General features: G+C 36.8%; 4 protein-coding genes across 5 annotated transcripts in view; all 4 read right to left on the bottom strand.

The window, feature by feature from the left end:
* The window catches only part of LOC116849214 (nuclear migration protein nudC), a 101,724-nt gene extending 100,511 nt beyond the window's left edge, over nt 1-1,213 (bottom strand). The window contains exons 1-4 of the mRNA XM_032826140.1: nt 1,014-1,213; nt 856-933; nt 552-770; nt 248-457 (exon numbers count right to left, since the gene is read on the bottom strand). Of these exons, the coding sequence (XP_032682031.1) occupies nt 248-457; nt 552-770; nt 856-933; nt 1,014-1,088 (582 nt within the window). The 5' untranslated portion in view covers nt 1,089-1,213. The remainder of the gene's footprint in view (nt 1-247; nt 458-551; nt 771-855; nt 934-1,013) is intronic.
* Nucleotides 1,087-5,480, bottom strand: LOC116849216. Of its 2 annotated transcripts, XM_032826143.1 has the most exons (3): nt 5,072-5,480; nt 1,872-1,972; nt 1,087-1,231 (listed from the first exon to the last, which is right to left on the bottom strand). In XM_032826143.1, exons 1-3 carry the CDS (start codon nt 5,079-5,081, stop codon nt 1,169-1,171), a joined length of 174 nt encoding a protein of 57 aa, XP_032682034.1. In that variant the 5' UTR covers nt 5,082-5,480; the 3' UTR covers nt 1,087-1,168. The 2 variants fall into 2 exon arrangements, with proteins under 2 accessions (XP_032682034.1, XP_032682033.1); XM_032826142.1 differs by lacking the exon at nt 5,072-5,480 and having other exon boundaries at nt 1,872-3,578.
* Nucleotides 5,481-6,750: 1,270 nt separating this feature from the next.
* LOC116849212 (leucine-rich repeat-containing protein 45-like) lies at nt 6,751-10,151 on the bottom strand. The gene is made up of 6 exons (XM_032826135.1): nt 9,949-10,151; nt 9,031-9,396; nt 8,054-8,912; nt 7,594-7,919; nt 7,007-7,411; nt 6,751-6,889 (listed from the first exon to the last, which is right to left on the bottom strand). The coding sequence occupies exons 1-6, from the start codon at nt 10,038-10,040 to the stop codon at nt 6,805-6,807; spliced, it is 2,133 nt and encodes a 710-aa protein (XP_032682026.1). The 5' UTR covers nt 10,041-10,151; the 3' UTR covers nt 6,751-6,804.
* A 1,117-nt stretch (nt 10,152-11,268) lies between these two features.
* Nucleotides 11,269-13,661, bottom strand: part of LOC116849209 (solute carrier family 23 member 1) — a 7,266-nt gene continuing 4,873 nt past the window's right edge. The window contains exons 7-13 of the mRNA XM_032826133.1: nt 13,206-13,461; nt 12,701-12,829; nt 12,445-12,603; nt 12,192-12,271; nt 11,974-12,115; nt 11,763-11,904; nt 11,269-11,687 (exon numbers count right to left, since the gene is read on the bottom strand). Coding sequence (XP_032682024.1) covers nt 11,633-11,687; nt 11,763-11,904; nt 11,974-12,115; nt 12,192-12,271; nt 12,445-12,603; nt 12,701-12,829; nt 13,206-13,461 — 963 coding nt within the window. The 3' untranslated portion in view covers nt 11,269-11,632. The remainder of the gene's footprint in view (nt 11,688-11,762; nt 11,905-11,973; nt 12,116-12,191; nt 12,272-12,444; nt 12,604-12,700; nt 12,830-13,205; nt 13,462-13,661) is intronic.

A 13,661-nucleotide genomic window follows, 5' to 3' on the forward strand; every position in this document is an offset into this window, starting at 1 on the left:
TTATTAAAAGTATCTTCTGTCAGTTTTATTACTTATTGACACATTTGAATGTCATAACTACATCTAATTATTATGTGATATTTACTATTACAGTTGATATTATTTAGCTGCTCTTAAATTTATTCAAGTATAATGTATAATTGTCACATAAAGTCAGATAATGCAACATTTTTCTCTGATGAGTCAATCAATGAGTCATTGATTTGCATCATATAGAATATGATCTATAAATGTACAAATTACTCACCTCTACTTCCCCAAGAGTCTGTGTCCATCTGTAGTTTGGCATGTCTGCACCATTACCACTGTTAGGCTTCAGCTTGTTCTTCTCTTTCTCATCCTCCTCTTCCTCAACATCTGAGCCATCTGCCTTCTTATCGTCATCAATCTTATCTTCGCTATTGTGGTTACTTGTATCATTATTAAGTCCAGTAGTGGTAGCTTCCTTTGCTAATTTCTATAAAATAAGAGAAAGATTAGTTCAGACATTGTTGTGACTCACATAATGGACAACTAACCAACTGTATGCACATTTCCTGTGACATACTAACCTTGCTGTCTATTTCTTCTTGCAGTTTAACAGCTTGTTCATCTGTTAACTCAACTATTTTGGAGTCATCGTCTAGCTTTACTTCTTCGACCTTATCTTCCTTCTTTTTCTTCTCAAGCCTCTCCTTACGCCGCTTCTCTTGCTCAGCTCTTTCAGCTTTGTCAGAGGCAGCTTTAGCTATTGCAGAGGCTTCATATTTCTTGAATATTTTGTTGAGAAGCTGCACATAAGAAAGCAATTTGGTATGTTAGATGCTTCTAGAACAGTAACCTCAAAAACACTTTTCGTATAGTTTTCCGTGTTACCTTTTCAGCTGCTCCTTCGCCACCGCCGGTATAAAAGTCCGTTTTCCTCGCCAGGAAGCTGAAGATAGTGTCCAGTAACTGAAAAGAAAAGCGGGATCGATGAAAAAACATTTCTCATCGTGCGACATAACCTCAACCGGCACGAGATGGGAACTTACGTCTTGCACACCACCTTCGTGTTGCTGAGCCATCGCCAACAACATTCCATCGAATTGGTCTTCTTTTTTCGTCATTGTCTTCCAATATTCGCGTTAAATATCACGATTTATTTTGCGGAAGAACCGCACTGTCACTAATGAAACAATAGCAAACGCTAATAAAGACCGCGAGCCTTGTGCGCTTGATACACTAACGCCATCTCTGAGATATACCGACACTGTCGATAAATATAGCGAGTATAATTTAACGACTCAATTGTAGACAATTGTGTAAACATAAATGTCGATTATACAAAGTAAGATTGTACCGTAGATTTCAAGATTATATCTATATAAATTGTTTATATATTTTATGATATATATCCGACATTTTTATGTAAACAATGTAAATTATTCTATATCGTAAGGATTATATATTCGGAGCAAATCGCTCGCAATCTGATATGAATCTACAAATAAAATATATATAATTTGGCATGCAAATTTACGGTCCAGTACTCGCAGCAACTTGAAATGCCATTATGCGACAAACTCCCGACATCTCGCTCGGTATTCCCAAATGTCGAAATTTTGCATAATATCCAATGTCCACGACGACTACCATGTCGTGCCATTGAAAGCACGAAATTTTCGGCACTCCCGATGATGATTCCCGTGAGATTCTTTTGGTCGGTCGAAAGCATAAAACGCGACAATTTCAAGTATCAACGGCCATACGCAACGAACACGCAGATTCTGCTCGGCACTTCTTATTACTCGTTACGCGACATATATAGTTTCAGTGACGATATTTCGTCACACAAACGCGTAAAACTTATTTTTGGCACTCCCGGGAGATAATTCGCATGTAAAACTCACCTCAGGCGGGTTGAATTCACAGAAAATCTGAGAAGCTGACCATTGCGAACTTGTCGAGACCCGTTTCAAAGAGAACATAGCAACAACTGAGTTTCTCGAATCTGCCGGGAAAGTCTCGATTGAACATAGCACAATTGGACACAACCAATCGATGCAAAGATCTATCTGGTAAATTACTAAGTCCAACCAATCATTATATTCTCTATTCAATCGTACTGTGTCCAATCGGATTTCAGTCGAATCTGCCACTCCAGTTACGGTAACGCTGAATAGTTCGAATTGTACCATATTATACTTCTTATATTTTCGTGCAATTTTTATATCTCTTTCTCTCTTTCTCTCTGTCAAATCTTAAGTATATACTTATTCGTCATAAGACAGAGATTAGAACTATACAAGCCTAATGATCTGTTCTTTTCAGCATTGCTAAACTGGTGCAATAAGTTAGTGAAAAAAGATATACTTGTCTTACTTTAACTTATTGTACCAGTTCAGTAGTGCAGCTGAAAAGAACAGACCATAAATGTGCACAAGTGTTCGGGTAAAATAATAATTTATTTAAAATATTTATCTAATATATCTGTTGTGAGAGGGTGTTTACGGAAAAGCGATCCAAATTAGTTTCGAGTCAACAGTATATATGCCTCTCTGTAATTCAAGTATTTTATGTTCTGACCCAAACTCTGTCTGAAATAGTGACCGGGTTTATTATATATCAAATCAAATATTATTATATATTATTATATATCAAATTATATATAATATTGATATATAATATTATTATATATCAAATCAAATAATGAGGTAGGGAGAAAATGGTTTGAAGAATTGGGTAAAGAGGAGAAGTAGGGAAAGAAAAGGATATGGAATAATGAATTAGATGAAGTGAAAGGTAAGATTCTAAAAAAGATTTGGAAAGATAGAGAAAAGAAATTAAAGGAAAGAAGGTAGGAAGGAAAAGAAAAGAGATAGGGATATAGAGATGAAAGGCAGCTAAAGAGCTGCACCATTGAACTGGTGCAGTAAGAGTGAGACAAGTGTATCTTATCTCGCTCTAACTTATTGCTTTACAAATAGCGCTCAACCACCAAAAGTTATTTCAGCGAATATCTTCTCAATTAGGAGACACGAATAAGGATCACTTTATCTACTCGCGCCCTATCAAGTTCGATCGGTAAATGACGTTGAGGTATTAAATTACCGAAAGCCATATATTGAAAGAAAGAAGGATCAAGTTCGACCTCCTTATCTCTTACTTCATGTTCGAAACTAAAGGCCGATTTATGATGGCCGTAATTTGATAATTTATACCGGAACCGTAAAAAATTGACCAATTACAGTCGATTATTCTTCTATAATTCGAGTATGATTAGTCAATTTTTTACGATTCCATAAGTTAACGGATTACGGCTATCATAAACCAGCCTTAAGGGTGCGTCCCGATGGAAGAAGTAGCGGAACGGAACAGTAACGGAAAAGAAACTAGATGAAAGACAACCAATGAGAATGATTCCGCTATCGTTCCGTTCTTCGTCGCCGCGTTCCCTATGGCAATAATTTTACGGAACAGAACGCTAACAGACTTGCTACGCATAATCTGTGACAACTCCGTGGATATAATCTGTGAAAAGAATTATCTTGAAATTATATTATATACAATATATTATATATTGATAGTATTTATTATATTTTATGTAAAAAATGTGATAGAGATATTTCTTTATAACTAATATATACATTTTTTAATCTTTAGGGATGATATATTTTGATATGTGAATCATTAAATATAATAAAAATATGTTTATTAAAGTCAGAAAATAGTGCACAAATAAATAAAATAATGGGAAGAAAAAATTAATTAAAGTTGCTTTAAAATGAGAGTGACACTAACACACATTGTCATCCAGGAAGCAATGCAGAGCGAAATACGAATACTTGACGTCCTTTGCAAAACTGAGCTCTTACAACCGCGAAAATTGCTTTAAAGAACTGTGAAAAATAACCTTAGAATGTGCTCTACATGCTAACACTATATGACCTAACCTGCAGTAACACGACCGACTTTCGGTCCTTGCGCAGAATAGATACCACTGTATCCGAACGTAAAGCTACGATGGATCTAACGTTATAGGCGCAGCTTTGAGATATTGGCAAATTATTTTCACGATTCCGGAAGCGATACTCAGGGAGCAGAGTGACACTCACGTTGTCATTCAGGAGACGATGTAGAGTGAAATATGCACACTGCACGTTATTTTCGAAAATATATCTTTGCAAACATAAAAATTTCTTTAAGAAACTTTAAAAAATTATCGTAGGTTTAACTAACTTGGCTTAAAAAATTAGTGAAGCCTCAAAATACTTGGTTCCGAATCTCGGCTTAGTAATGTAGCAGAAACAAAAGACATATCAGTCCGAATCTCGGCTTAATAATTTAGCGGGAAATCGAAACATTTTGGTTCAAGTCTCGACTTAATAATTTAATTTGTTGTCTTTAATTTGTCGAAATTTAATTTGTTGTCTTGTCAACGACAAACGCGTACACATAAGAAAATATTTCCGAGGAGATAGTATGTCGTATATAATACGACATAACAAGTTATAAAGTATATTAATCAAATAGTATATATAGACCATATATAGAGTATATATAAAACATATATAGAGCATAAGAAAGCATATATAACATATACAGAGCATAAAAATATATGTTGATATATATCAATTTAATGTATCATCAAGAAATAACCCGACGAGAAGGAAGCCTGCCGATTCGAAATTTCAACTAACCATTGTTATGCAAGAATGACCCAATTCAAAAAATTATAAGCTTCTATCAATGGATACTCCATTCACATCTTTTTAAACCAAACAAAAAAATTCAATTCTTATATGTGCTTGAAATAAATTAAGAAACAGTTTTTTATTTTTTACCAGTCGCGTCTTTTTGCACATTTTTCTAAGGATTAAGCTAATCAGTATTCTTAAAGAAATGGAAATACTTGATTCATTGAACTATTGCGAAATTCTCAGAGCTAAATTCTTTGGTTGAATCATTCTTACGTAACTCTGGCGAATTGCAAATTCCAATTCTTACTTTACTTCCCGTCGGACCCAATGCGATTTATGTCTACGTGCATGCAATCTACGTAAAGTGACGCTTTGTATCTACTATATGAGCGTCTAAATTGAGCGTTTACCATTGCGCATCGTCCCACGATGTCCAGGATCCACCAGCCAACATCCTATTACTACATCTGATACTGCAATGGTCCTCACGTCCCACGTCACCTGTAATTCACTCCCGACCGCGGTAATCTAACGGAGGCTTCACGAAAAATTCCCGTCTTTCTTGGGGGATACACTCCGAGTTGCGAATTGCGTATAAAATATCGCAAACTACGTTTTCGAGGAAATGTCGGCCTTTTGGATAAACGACTTTACGAATCCAACGAATTGGCGGAGCTGTATCGAAGATGTCGACTCTACGAATCCAACAAGTTGGCGGAGAAGATATCGAGAAGGATCTAGGATGCGGTGGTTTCGCAGCGCTGTTCGAGAGATGCTTCTGCTGTCGGAGCTTTGGCTCTAGTCAGCGAAGTGTCTCGGAAGAACTGCTCTCTTTCGAAGTTTTTGCGACGCCTTTTATATACCGAATCTTGTGTGGTTCGGTGTTATTTTTCCGCGGTCGGTCGGCGCGGTGTTTACATTTCCTTATGTGTATCGCAAATTAAATCTCCGTATCGATCCGTTAGCTTTGTGTTCGCGATTCGTTTTTGCGTTTTCGGACGGGTCGTTACAACATAAACGGTTTCCACTGTGATTATTTATTTTCATAGTAGAATAGACTCATACATTTGAACTTATTCTCGCGTACATACATCTAGATTCTCACCTATCTGTCACTTGAGAAAATTTCGGAACTTATTACTCGAGAACGCGTTACCTGACGGGAATGCGGTTTCCACCGTGATGACTTATTTTGATAGAAAAGTAATGTGATGCGTTTGAAAATTTTATCTCTCGCACATCTGAAATCTCACCTTTCTATCACATGACAGACTTTCAAGACTTATTACTCGAAAACGCGTGATCGGATAAAAATGCGGTTACCACGCCGATGACTTATTTTGGTAGGAGAATAATATCATACGTTTCAAATTTTTCTCGCGCACACCTGGAACTTTACCTTTCTGGCACATGACAAGTTTTCAGGACTTATCCCGAGAACGCGTTACGGGAATGTGATTTCCACAATGATAATTTATTTTGATAGAAGAATAATATGCGTTTAAAATTTTTCTTTCATACACCTGGATTCTCATCTGTCTGTCACTCGACAATCTTTCGAGGATTATTACTCGAAAACGCGTAATTCGTTGAATGCAGGTTTCTCTGCGATTACTTCTTTTGATGATAGAATACTTTCAAGCATTTGAAATTTTTTTTTTCGCACCTAGAATTTTACCTATTTACCATACATCTAAGAGAGTTTTGGGGCCTATTATTACTATACTACTATTATTGTACTATTATTACTTAAGAACGTGTGAGGAGACGAGAGTATGGTTTTCACTGCGATGACTTATGTTAATAGTAGAATAGACTTTAAAATTTCTTTCTGGCGTGTATTTTATCTGTTGAAATTTTGTCCAGTTTTGAGGCTTATTTTTTTTCGATCGCCAGCCGTAATGTTAATGCAGAAAACGCATTAATTGTTTATGATGTGTTAATATTGCGCGACGATTATTTATTACTTAGTGTAGTATATACTTGTGAGATATATGAAATATAAAACATATTGAAAATATATTAAGAGTAATCGGCGCTGGTAGTGATGAGTGATTTCAGAGTGAATGTTAATAGTCATAAAAATAGATAATTTATAATAGGTCTTTATTCAGACACAATATTTATCAGTATTAAAGAATAATTATAAAGTGGCATTCGGTGCTATAGAACTTAAGTATTTATTAAAAGCCGCGTAGAGTTGGCCGGCTCTTTGAACTTCCTCAGCGCTGAAAATAGATCGATAAATTGATAATAAAATATATATCAGAATGATAATACTGTTTTGTTGTTTTATTTGGAGATGAAACAGTTATGTAAGAATAAAACTAAATTAGCAAACTTACCGCGATTCGGAGATATAACGTTCCTTGCTCGAAATAATATCTTGATATTGTTTTCTCTCCTTTTCCCTCTCGTGTAATATTTCGGCGTGAGTAACTCGAATGTCGTTCAGTTGTGAGTTCAATAGAATGATTTGTTGATTCATCTTTTCCATTTGGAGATTTTGATCTTTCTGTCTGGCGCTGTCCTCATGAAGTTCTCGTTTTAATCTCTCGTTCGTTAGTTTTTCTAATTCTAGTTCCTCCTTGAGCAAATTTTCACGTCTTTGAGGCTCGACCAGTTCGCTCTGAAGATGTTCAATCTGACGCTGTAAGGAGGACGTAATTTTTTGGGAATCAGCTAATTTCTCCTCCAACATGTTTTTCTCCTCTTCTATTTTTCTATGTTTTCCTTCCAAATTCGCGTACCTTTATGAAAACAAAAAATATTTATATTGAGATTAAACTATTTCATGTTGAAAGAATTTCCGCGTTTATCTCGTCTAATAAATGAATGTCGATCGCTTTTAAACTAAATGTTTGTTAGTACAAACACTTTTCGCGTATCAAGGAAAAATATAATGAAAATAAATTAGTTATTTATCAGCAACCTAAGAATTTTATATTCAGCATCGTCCAACTTAGTTTTTAAAAGAGTTTGACTCTTGAGCAGATCACGCGACTCTTTTCTGCTCTTTTGCAGCTCGATTTGGCAATCCTCTAAAGCCTGCGTGGTCTCCTTGAGCGTGTTTTTCAACAAATTCTGCTCTATTTTGTGCTTGTTGTCGCGCTCTCTCCATTCTCTTCTCATACGATGAATTTCAGTCTTGGTTTTCGACAGTAGATCATCATACGTCCGTGTAGCAAAGACGAGTTTGTCTCTTAGCAGGTTAATTTTCAACGAGCCTCTGTGAATCTCCGTTTCATATCGGTGAACCTGCTCCGCGCAAGGGCGAATATAAGAAGATATAAAGTTAAAATTCATTCGAAAAGTTCTCTCTTGAAAGTCTACTGACGTGTATTCTTTTCTATATTGTGAAAACGCGATAAATATAGAACAATCGATTTTACTTTAGATTCCGCTTCCTTTTTACTTCGCGAGCATTCGTTAAAATTGTTCTTCAAGTCCTTGTAATTCTTCCGCCAGTTTTCCTCCGCCTGGTCGTAATTCTTTCGCAACTCCGCGATTTCCCTCGCCTTGTTCGAATCGAACTTCTCCTTATCCTCCTGGAACTGATTAATCTGAGTCTGCAGCAAGTTCAGCTGTGCCCGCGTGTCATTCATTTCCGTGACTTTCGTTGCAATCTCACCGGTTAACAGATCAATCGCCGCGGTACGTTCCTGCAGCATTTTGCCGAGATCGGCGATTTTGGTGTCCATTTCGTTCACCCTGTTATCGCGATCTTTTGAAGAGATATTCACATTAGAATCAATTTTGCTATCGTTCTCGGCTTCTACGTTTACTTCCGAATCTATTTCCGAGTCGTCTTTCGAATTTACTTCCAAGATATCTTCAGGCACTTGATAAACTCGTGTCTTGAGTTTCTCTCTTCGTTGTGGGAGTCTTTGCTTCCGAATACGAGCGGTTTGGAGAAACATTTCGTCACTCATTATAGACGCCACGAGATCCTCCCTTTCTGTTGTTCTCGGAGACTTGACCGTCTCCACGTTGGCGGATAAAACGAATTCACTTGTCGTACGACGGTTCTCCCGCAATCGTTCTTCGATCGCGAGCGCGATGTCCTCAGATATGCAGTTTCCGCGCAGCATAAGGTCGGTGATAGTCTTGTTCTCACGCATAGCGTTCAATAGCAGTCGACCGCCTTGCAGGCCCAAGGTATTCCAAGATAAGTCGATGCTCTTCAAGGACTTGTTCGCGCGTATTATCTTGCACAAATGCTCGGCACAATGCGACGATATCTGATTGTATCTGCGACAAAATTATTATCGATTATCCCTTTGTTTCCTATCGTTTGACTTCTCGCAAAGCCACTTTTTTGTATGCACACGCCTGCCAAAACGGTGTGATGATACATCTGAAATGTTACCTAAGATCAAGCTGCTCGATGTTGTGATTTTTCACCAGACCGTCGCAAAAAGCGGTGAACGAGTTCGCGTCCGAACCGATGCTGTTCCACTCGATATGCAGCCGCTTGAGCGTGTTATTACACGCGAAGACCCTGCCCAGCTGGGCCACAGCAGGCCCGTTCACGTTGTTGCCTTTCAGGTGCAGAGTCGTCACGGTGGTGCCTTGGCAAAGCGCGTCGAGGATACTGGCGAGACCCTTCGACAGTAACATGCAGTCGCTCAGGTCGATAGTTTTGATCGTGTGGCTGGACACCAACGTCCGCGCTATAATCTCGCAGACCGGTATCATTATCGATAGGCAAGACAATCGTAGCTCCCCGGTGATACTGCGAAACATCACGAGTCGCATGAATTTCTAATGCAAATTTTTAGTTACTATACTGTCCGAATGTAGATCGGTGGAGTATCTTTTTCCTCGAGAAATCGAAAATTTCGTAATACATTGTTATCATAAAGAATTTTCATAATTTCGAATTTCAATATTTCAGCTTAGATTAATTAGAAAAAATTAGGAAATTTTTTCTTATAGCATATCACTCTGTGTATATAGATAAATATTGACAAATATAATTTTGCATCCCGCATGATTAAACAGTAGACAATAGTTGCGCGCACCTGTCGATTAGTAATATCTGAGGTAAAGTAGGGAGGGAGAGTACTAAATGCTTATCGCAAATATAATCTACATTTTTCAATTACGGAATTTCTTTGTTAAATTCTGCAGAGTAAAACATCAAATTACTACTCGTTTACTCTATCCTGGATCTATGAACTATATTTCAACAACAAACAATAGTACAATAGTATTCACAAACAATAGTATAATAATACCAGCGCAAGCATGCTGTCGCGAAAACGTAATAATGTAGTATAAATACCTGCTAACTCTGATCGCGTCTGAGATTTCGGGAATCGAGGAAATTCCGCGTTTCTCACACAAACGAGCAAAAAGTTCGTAATCCTGCAGCATTCTTCTTCTACTTGAAATTTTCGTAGTAACCCTCCCGACAGAAGCGTTCGCGTCGACAGTTCGATTCAATTTGTCGGTCAGCTTTGACGTGAGTCACGTATCGATCGCGAGCACGCTTTTCATGGTTCGCTACGTTGCTACCAACATAAGTATATACACATTCGCAGACAACGACTCGCTCCCAAATGTGGAACGAATGCAAGCTAAATGTTGCCTGAATTGTTTCGTCTAGAAAACTCAAGCGCGTGCGCATGGTGATACAGGTTTAAATAGACAATAAAACGTGTCTGTGAAGCTGGCACATTTTACAACTTTTAAAAAAACAATAACAGTTCTATTAGCACTTTTCATAATTCTACAGTTCTACATAGAAAACAAAAAGAATTCTGCATTTTTAATATCGAAAAACAGCAAAAAAATTGTCGTGTTAACTTCGCGAACCTAGCACGACACTTCCCCTTTAAAATACAAGAAATAAATAAATACCACTACTTTTAACAAGAATTCCTGTCAGTTATGATCGAATTCTATCAATTAAGAAAAAAAATTTCAACAATTACGCCTTTTTCATAAACTTTGAATACTACACTCAGCACGATAGTTTCGAGAGAAAATATCATGCAGACCATATCTGGCCGTTCTATTGACAGTTCTCATTAGTTCTAGTAGAGTTCTAATCCCTACGATCAAATTTAAGAAGAGTTCCGCGGCAGCTACCTATTTTTAAATAATTTTTTAATCTTCGAAGTAGCACGCGCAACACTTTCGAAAAAAGTATCGTGCTGACCATTTTTCGCAGTTTTATCGACAATTCTCGTTAGTTCTAATAGAATTCTAGTCCCTACAATCAAATTTAAGAAGAATTCCGGCGCGGCGCTATCTATTTTTAAATAATTTTTTAATCCTCGTAGTTAGCACGACACTTTTTCTGCAAATGTCTTTTTTATCTAGAACTATGAAAAGTGCCAATAGAACTGTTGTTTTTTTTAAATTTGTAAAACGTCGTGCCAGTTTCACAGGTGCGAATAGAGGCGCTTTCTTCTTTCCTCTTTCTTCATTTGCCGTATCTAGGGTGGAATCGTTGAACTCTACTAATATTGCAAATAATGCATGAGGTGCATATAAAAATTGTACTTAAAAAACTGATTTATAAAACAAAAAGAATTAAATTTGTAGCTAATGTGTATTTGTCGATAGAAGTCTAATAATATTAATTTACATTACAATGTACATTTCACTATCTCATGCATATAATCTTTGTACTGATACATATATATAAAATTCACAACATTACAACACAAAGCAAATATGATGTAATTATTAAAATTATGATTGCGGATTACATATAATCTTTTGTACAATAATTTTTTTATATGTTATATTATATATATTATATTTAAATATGTTATATTTAATGTTTATATTTTTTATATATTATATATCATGTATATATATATATATATATATATATACACATGATATTTTATATTAGTATATCGTTTGTCTTCTTTCACGATAGAAAGGCTGTTATATCGTAATATAATCGGTTTATCTATCTTTAAACAATTGATATAACTTATGACTTCGTCTATTTACGCCTTCTTCTTATATGTGGGTAAAAACGGCATGTAAGATGTCCACTTCCATCTGGAAAATATTTACCGTTATTTTTATAAACATATGAATAAACGCGAAATTAGTATTATGTATACACGATAATACCTTCTCAGCAAACTCATTCCAAACGGGAAGTCAAAAGTATTCCAAACATATTGCATATTACTATCGGTTTTGTCGTTAGTCGTGCGATCGGTGAGCTCCATTTCCTTCGACCAAGCCACTAATCCACGCTCTTCTGCGGTACCTTGATTAAAAAATTAATAAGTACTAATGAACATTATCATTGCGATTCGCGTTTAATCGTAAACGATACCTGGCACAATATTATCCAAGAAACAACCCAATATACCACCGACTAAAATGGTGGTGCTAAGTAATACGGTGATAACACTGTCCACCACTTCGTTTCCCGTTTGAATCACGTCCGAATGCTTGATCATCCACTTGGACAATACCTGGGAACAAACGATAAATTACTAGCGCGCGCTCAACACAATTTGTGTATAATTTTATCCTCAGAAATATAGTCACCATAGGGAAAAACATGGAGAAACCCAAAATGTATAAGTTTCTTGCCGAATTGAGATTTATATATTGTAACGCTGACAATCCTGCAAATAATGATATAAAATAAAAATATACAGAACAATGTTACAAAGTAGGATAGAAAATTTCTTCTTATTCATTTTTCATTTCTATATTCTTTTCACTTCTTCAAAAATTCATTATTCTTTCTTTCTCTGGTCTAAATGACAAGTAACAACTAGTCTAAGCGGGAACTCACCGAAGGCACAAATCATCCCAAACATCACGCAAAATATACCGCCAACTATTGGCTCGGGGATTATGATAAACACCGCTCCCAACTTGCTAATCACACCTTGCAGGATCATTAGGAAGCAAGCCCACTGTATGACCCTGCGGCTGCCGACTTTTGTAACCCCTGATCATTTCATGTAAGTAATTTTATGAGATAAGTCCATTAAGTAACATAACATTACGTAGCGTTCGTAACTCTCAGTTAAATCAGCACCCTTTACCTATCGTGCCGACGTTCTCTCCAAATGTATTTGTGCCGTTACCGCTACCCCAAAGTCCGGCCAACATCGTGCCGAGACCTTCCACCCCGATGCCTCGATTGATCGCGTGAACCGGCGGCGGCGGTGCTCCTAAATTCACTCGATTAATCTCATGAACATTTTCTGTATAATTATGTACACAGAACCTAATTATAGAAACATGTGTATACGAGAACATAGAATAACCTAATTTGCGCATGAATTGACTTGATTCACGCATGAATTTGATAAGAAATCATGCGACGTGCTACAGCCATAAATCATATCGGAAAGTAATCTTACTTAAACATAAGTGCCAGTTAAGTAGATGAGATTTGTACGTGGGATAAAAAAACTGCAGTCAAGGATCTCATACTACGAGATAGGCAACTCTCTCGCGTTATTAAAAGATAATATATATAAAAAATTAAAAATATATATCTCGCAATGTTTAAAAAAAAACTCACGCTCAAATTTGTGTACCTACCACACATCTTTGCGGTGGTGGGATAATAACTGACAGATTCGACCGTGCACGCTAATACACCCGCCAACATACCGAGCACGCCGGACAATGTAACAGTGGGTAAACCCCATTGTCCGGGATATGGTACGCGAAACCAAGGCGAATCGCTTATAATTTTTAATTTGCTGTCAGACCTGGCGGGATGGCCGATTGGAAGCGTGTCGGTCACCGTTAGTATAGCGCAAATTATCCACATGACGATGATAGTTAGCAAAACCTAAAAGAATACAGTAACTTATGAGAAAACTCAGTTACTACAAGAAAACATTCAAAGGAAGTTTATCCACGGCGAGAAATCTGCAAGCAAAGCTCCATTTTGATGTCCATGTTTATCATAATTTGTTATCGCTACAAGATTAAAAATCTCTCTCTCTCTCTCTCTCTCTCTCTCTCTCTCTCTCTCTCTCTCTCTCTCTC

The sequence above is a fragment of the Odontomachus brunneus genome, unplaced genomic scaffold (genome assembly GCF_010583005.1).
Source record: "Odontomachus brunneus isolate Ranch 3 - 2012 unplaced genomic scaffold, Obru_v1 Obru_scaffold_108, whole genome shotgun sequence".
Lineage (NCBI taxonomy): Eukaryota > Metazoa > Arthropoda > Insecta > Hymenoptera > Formicidae > Odontomachus > Odontomachus brunneus.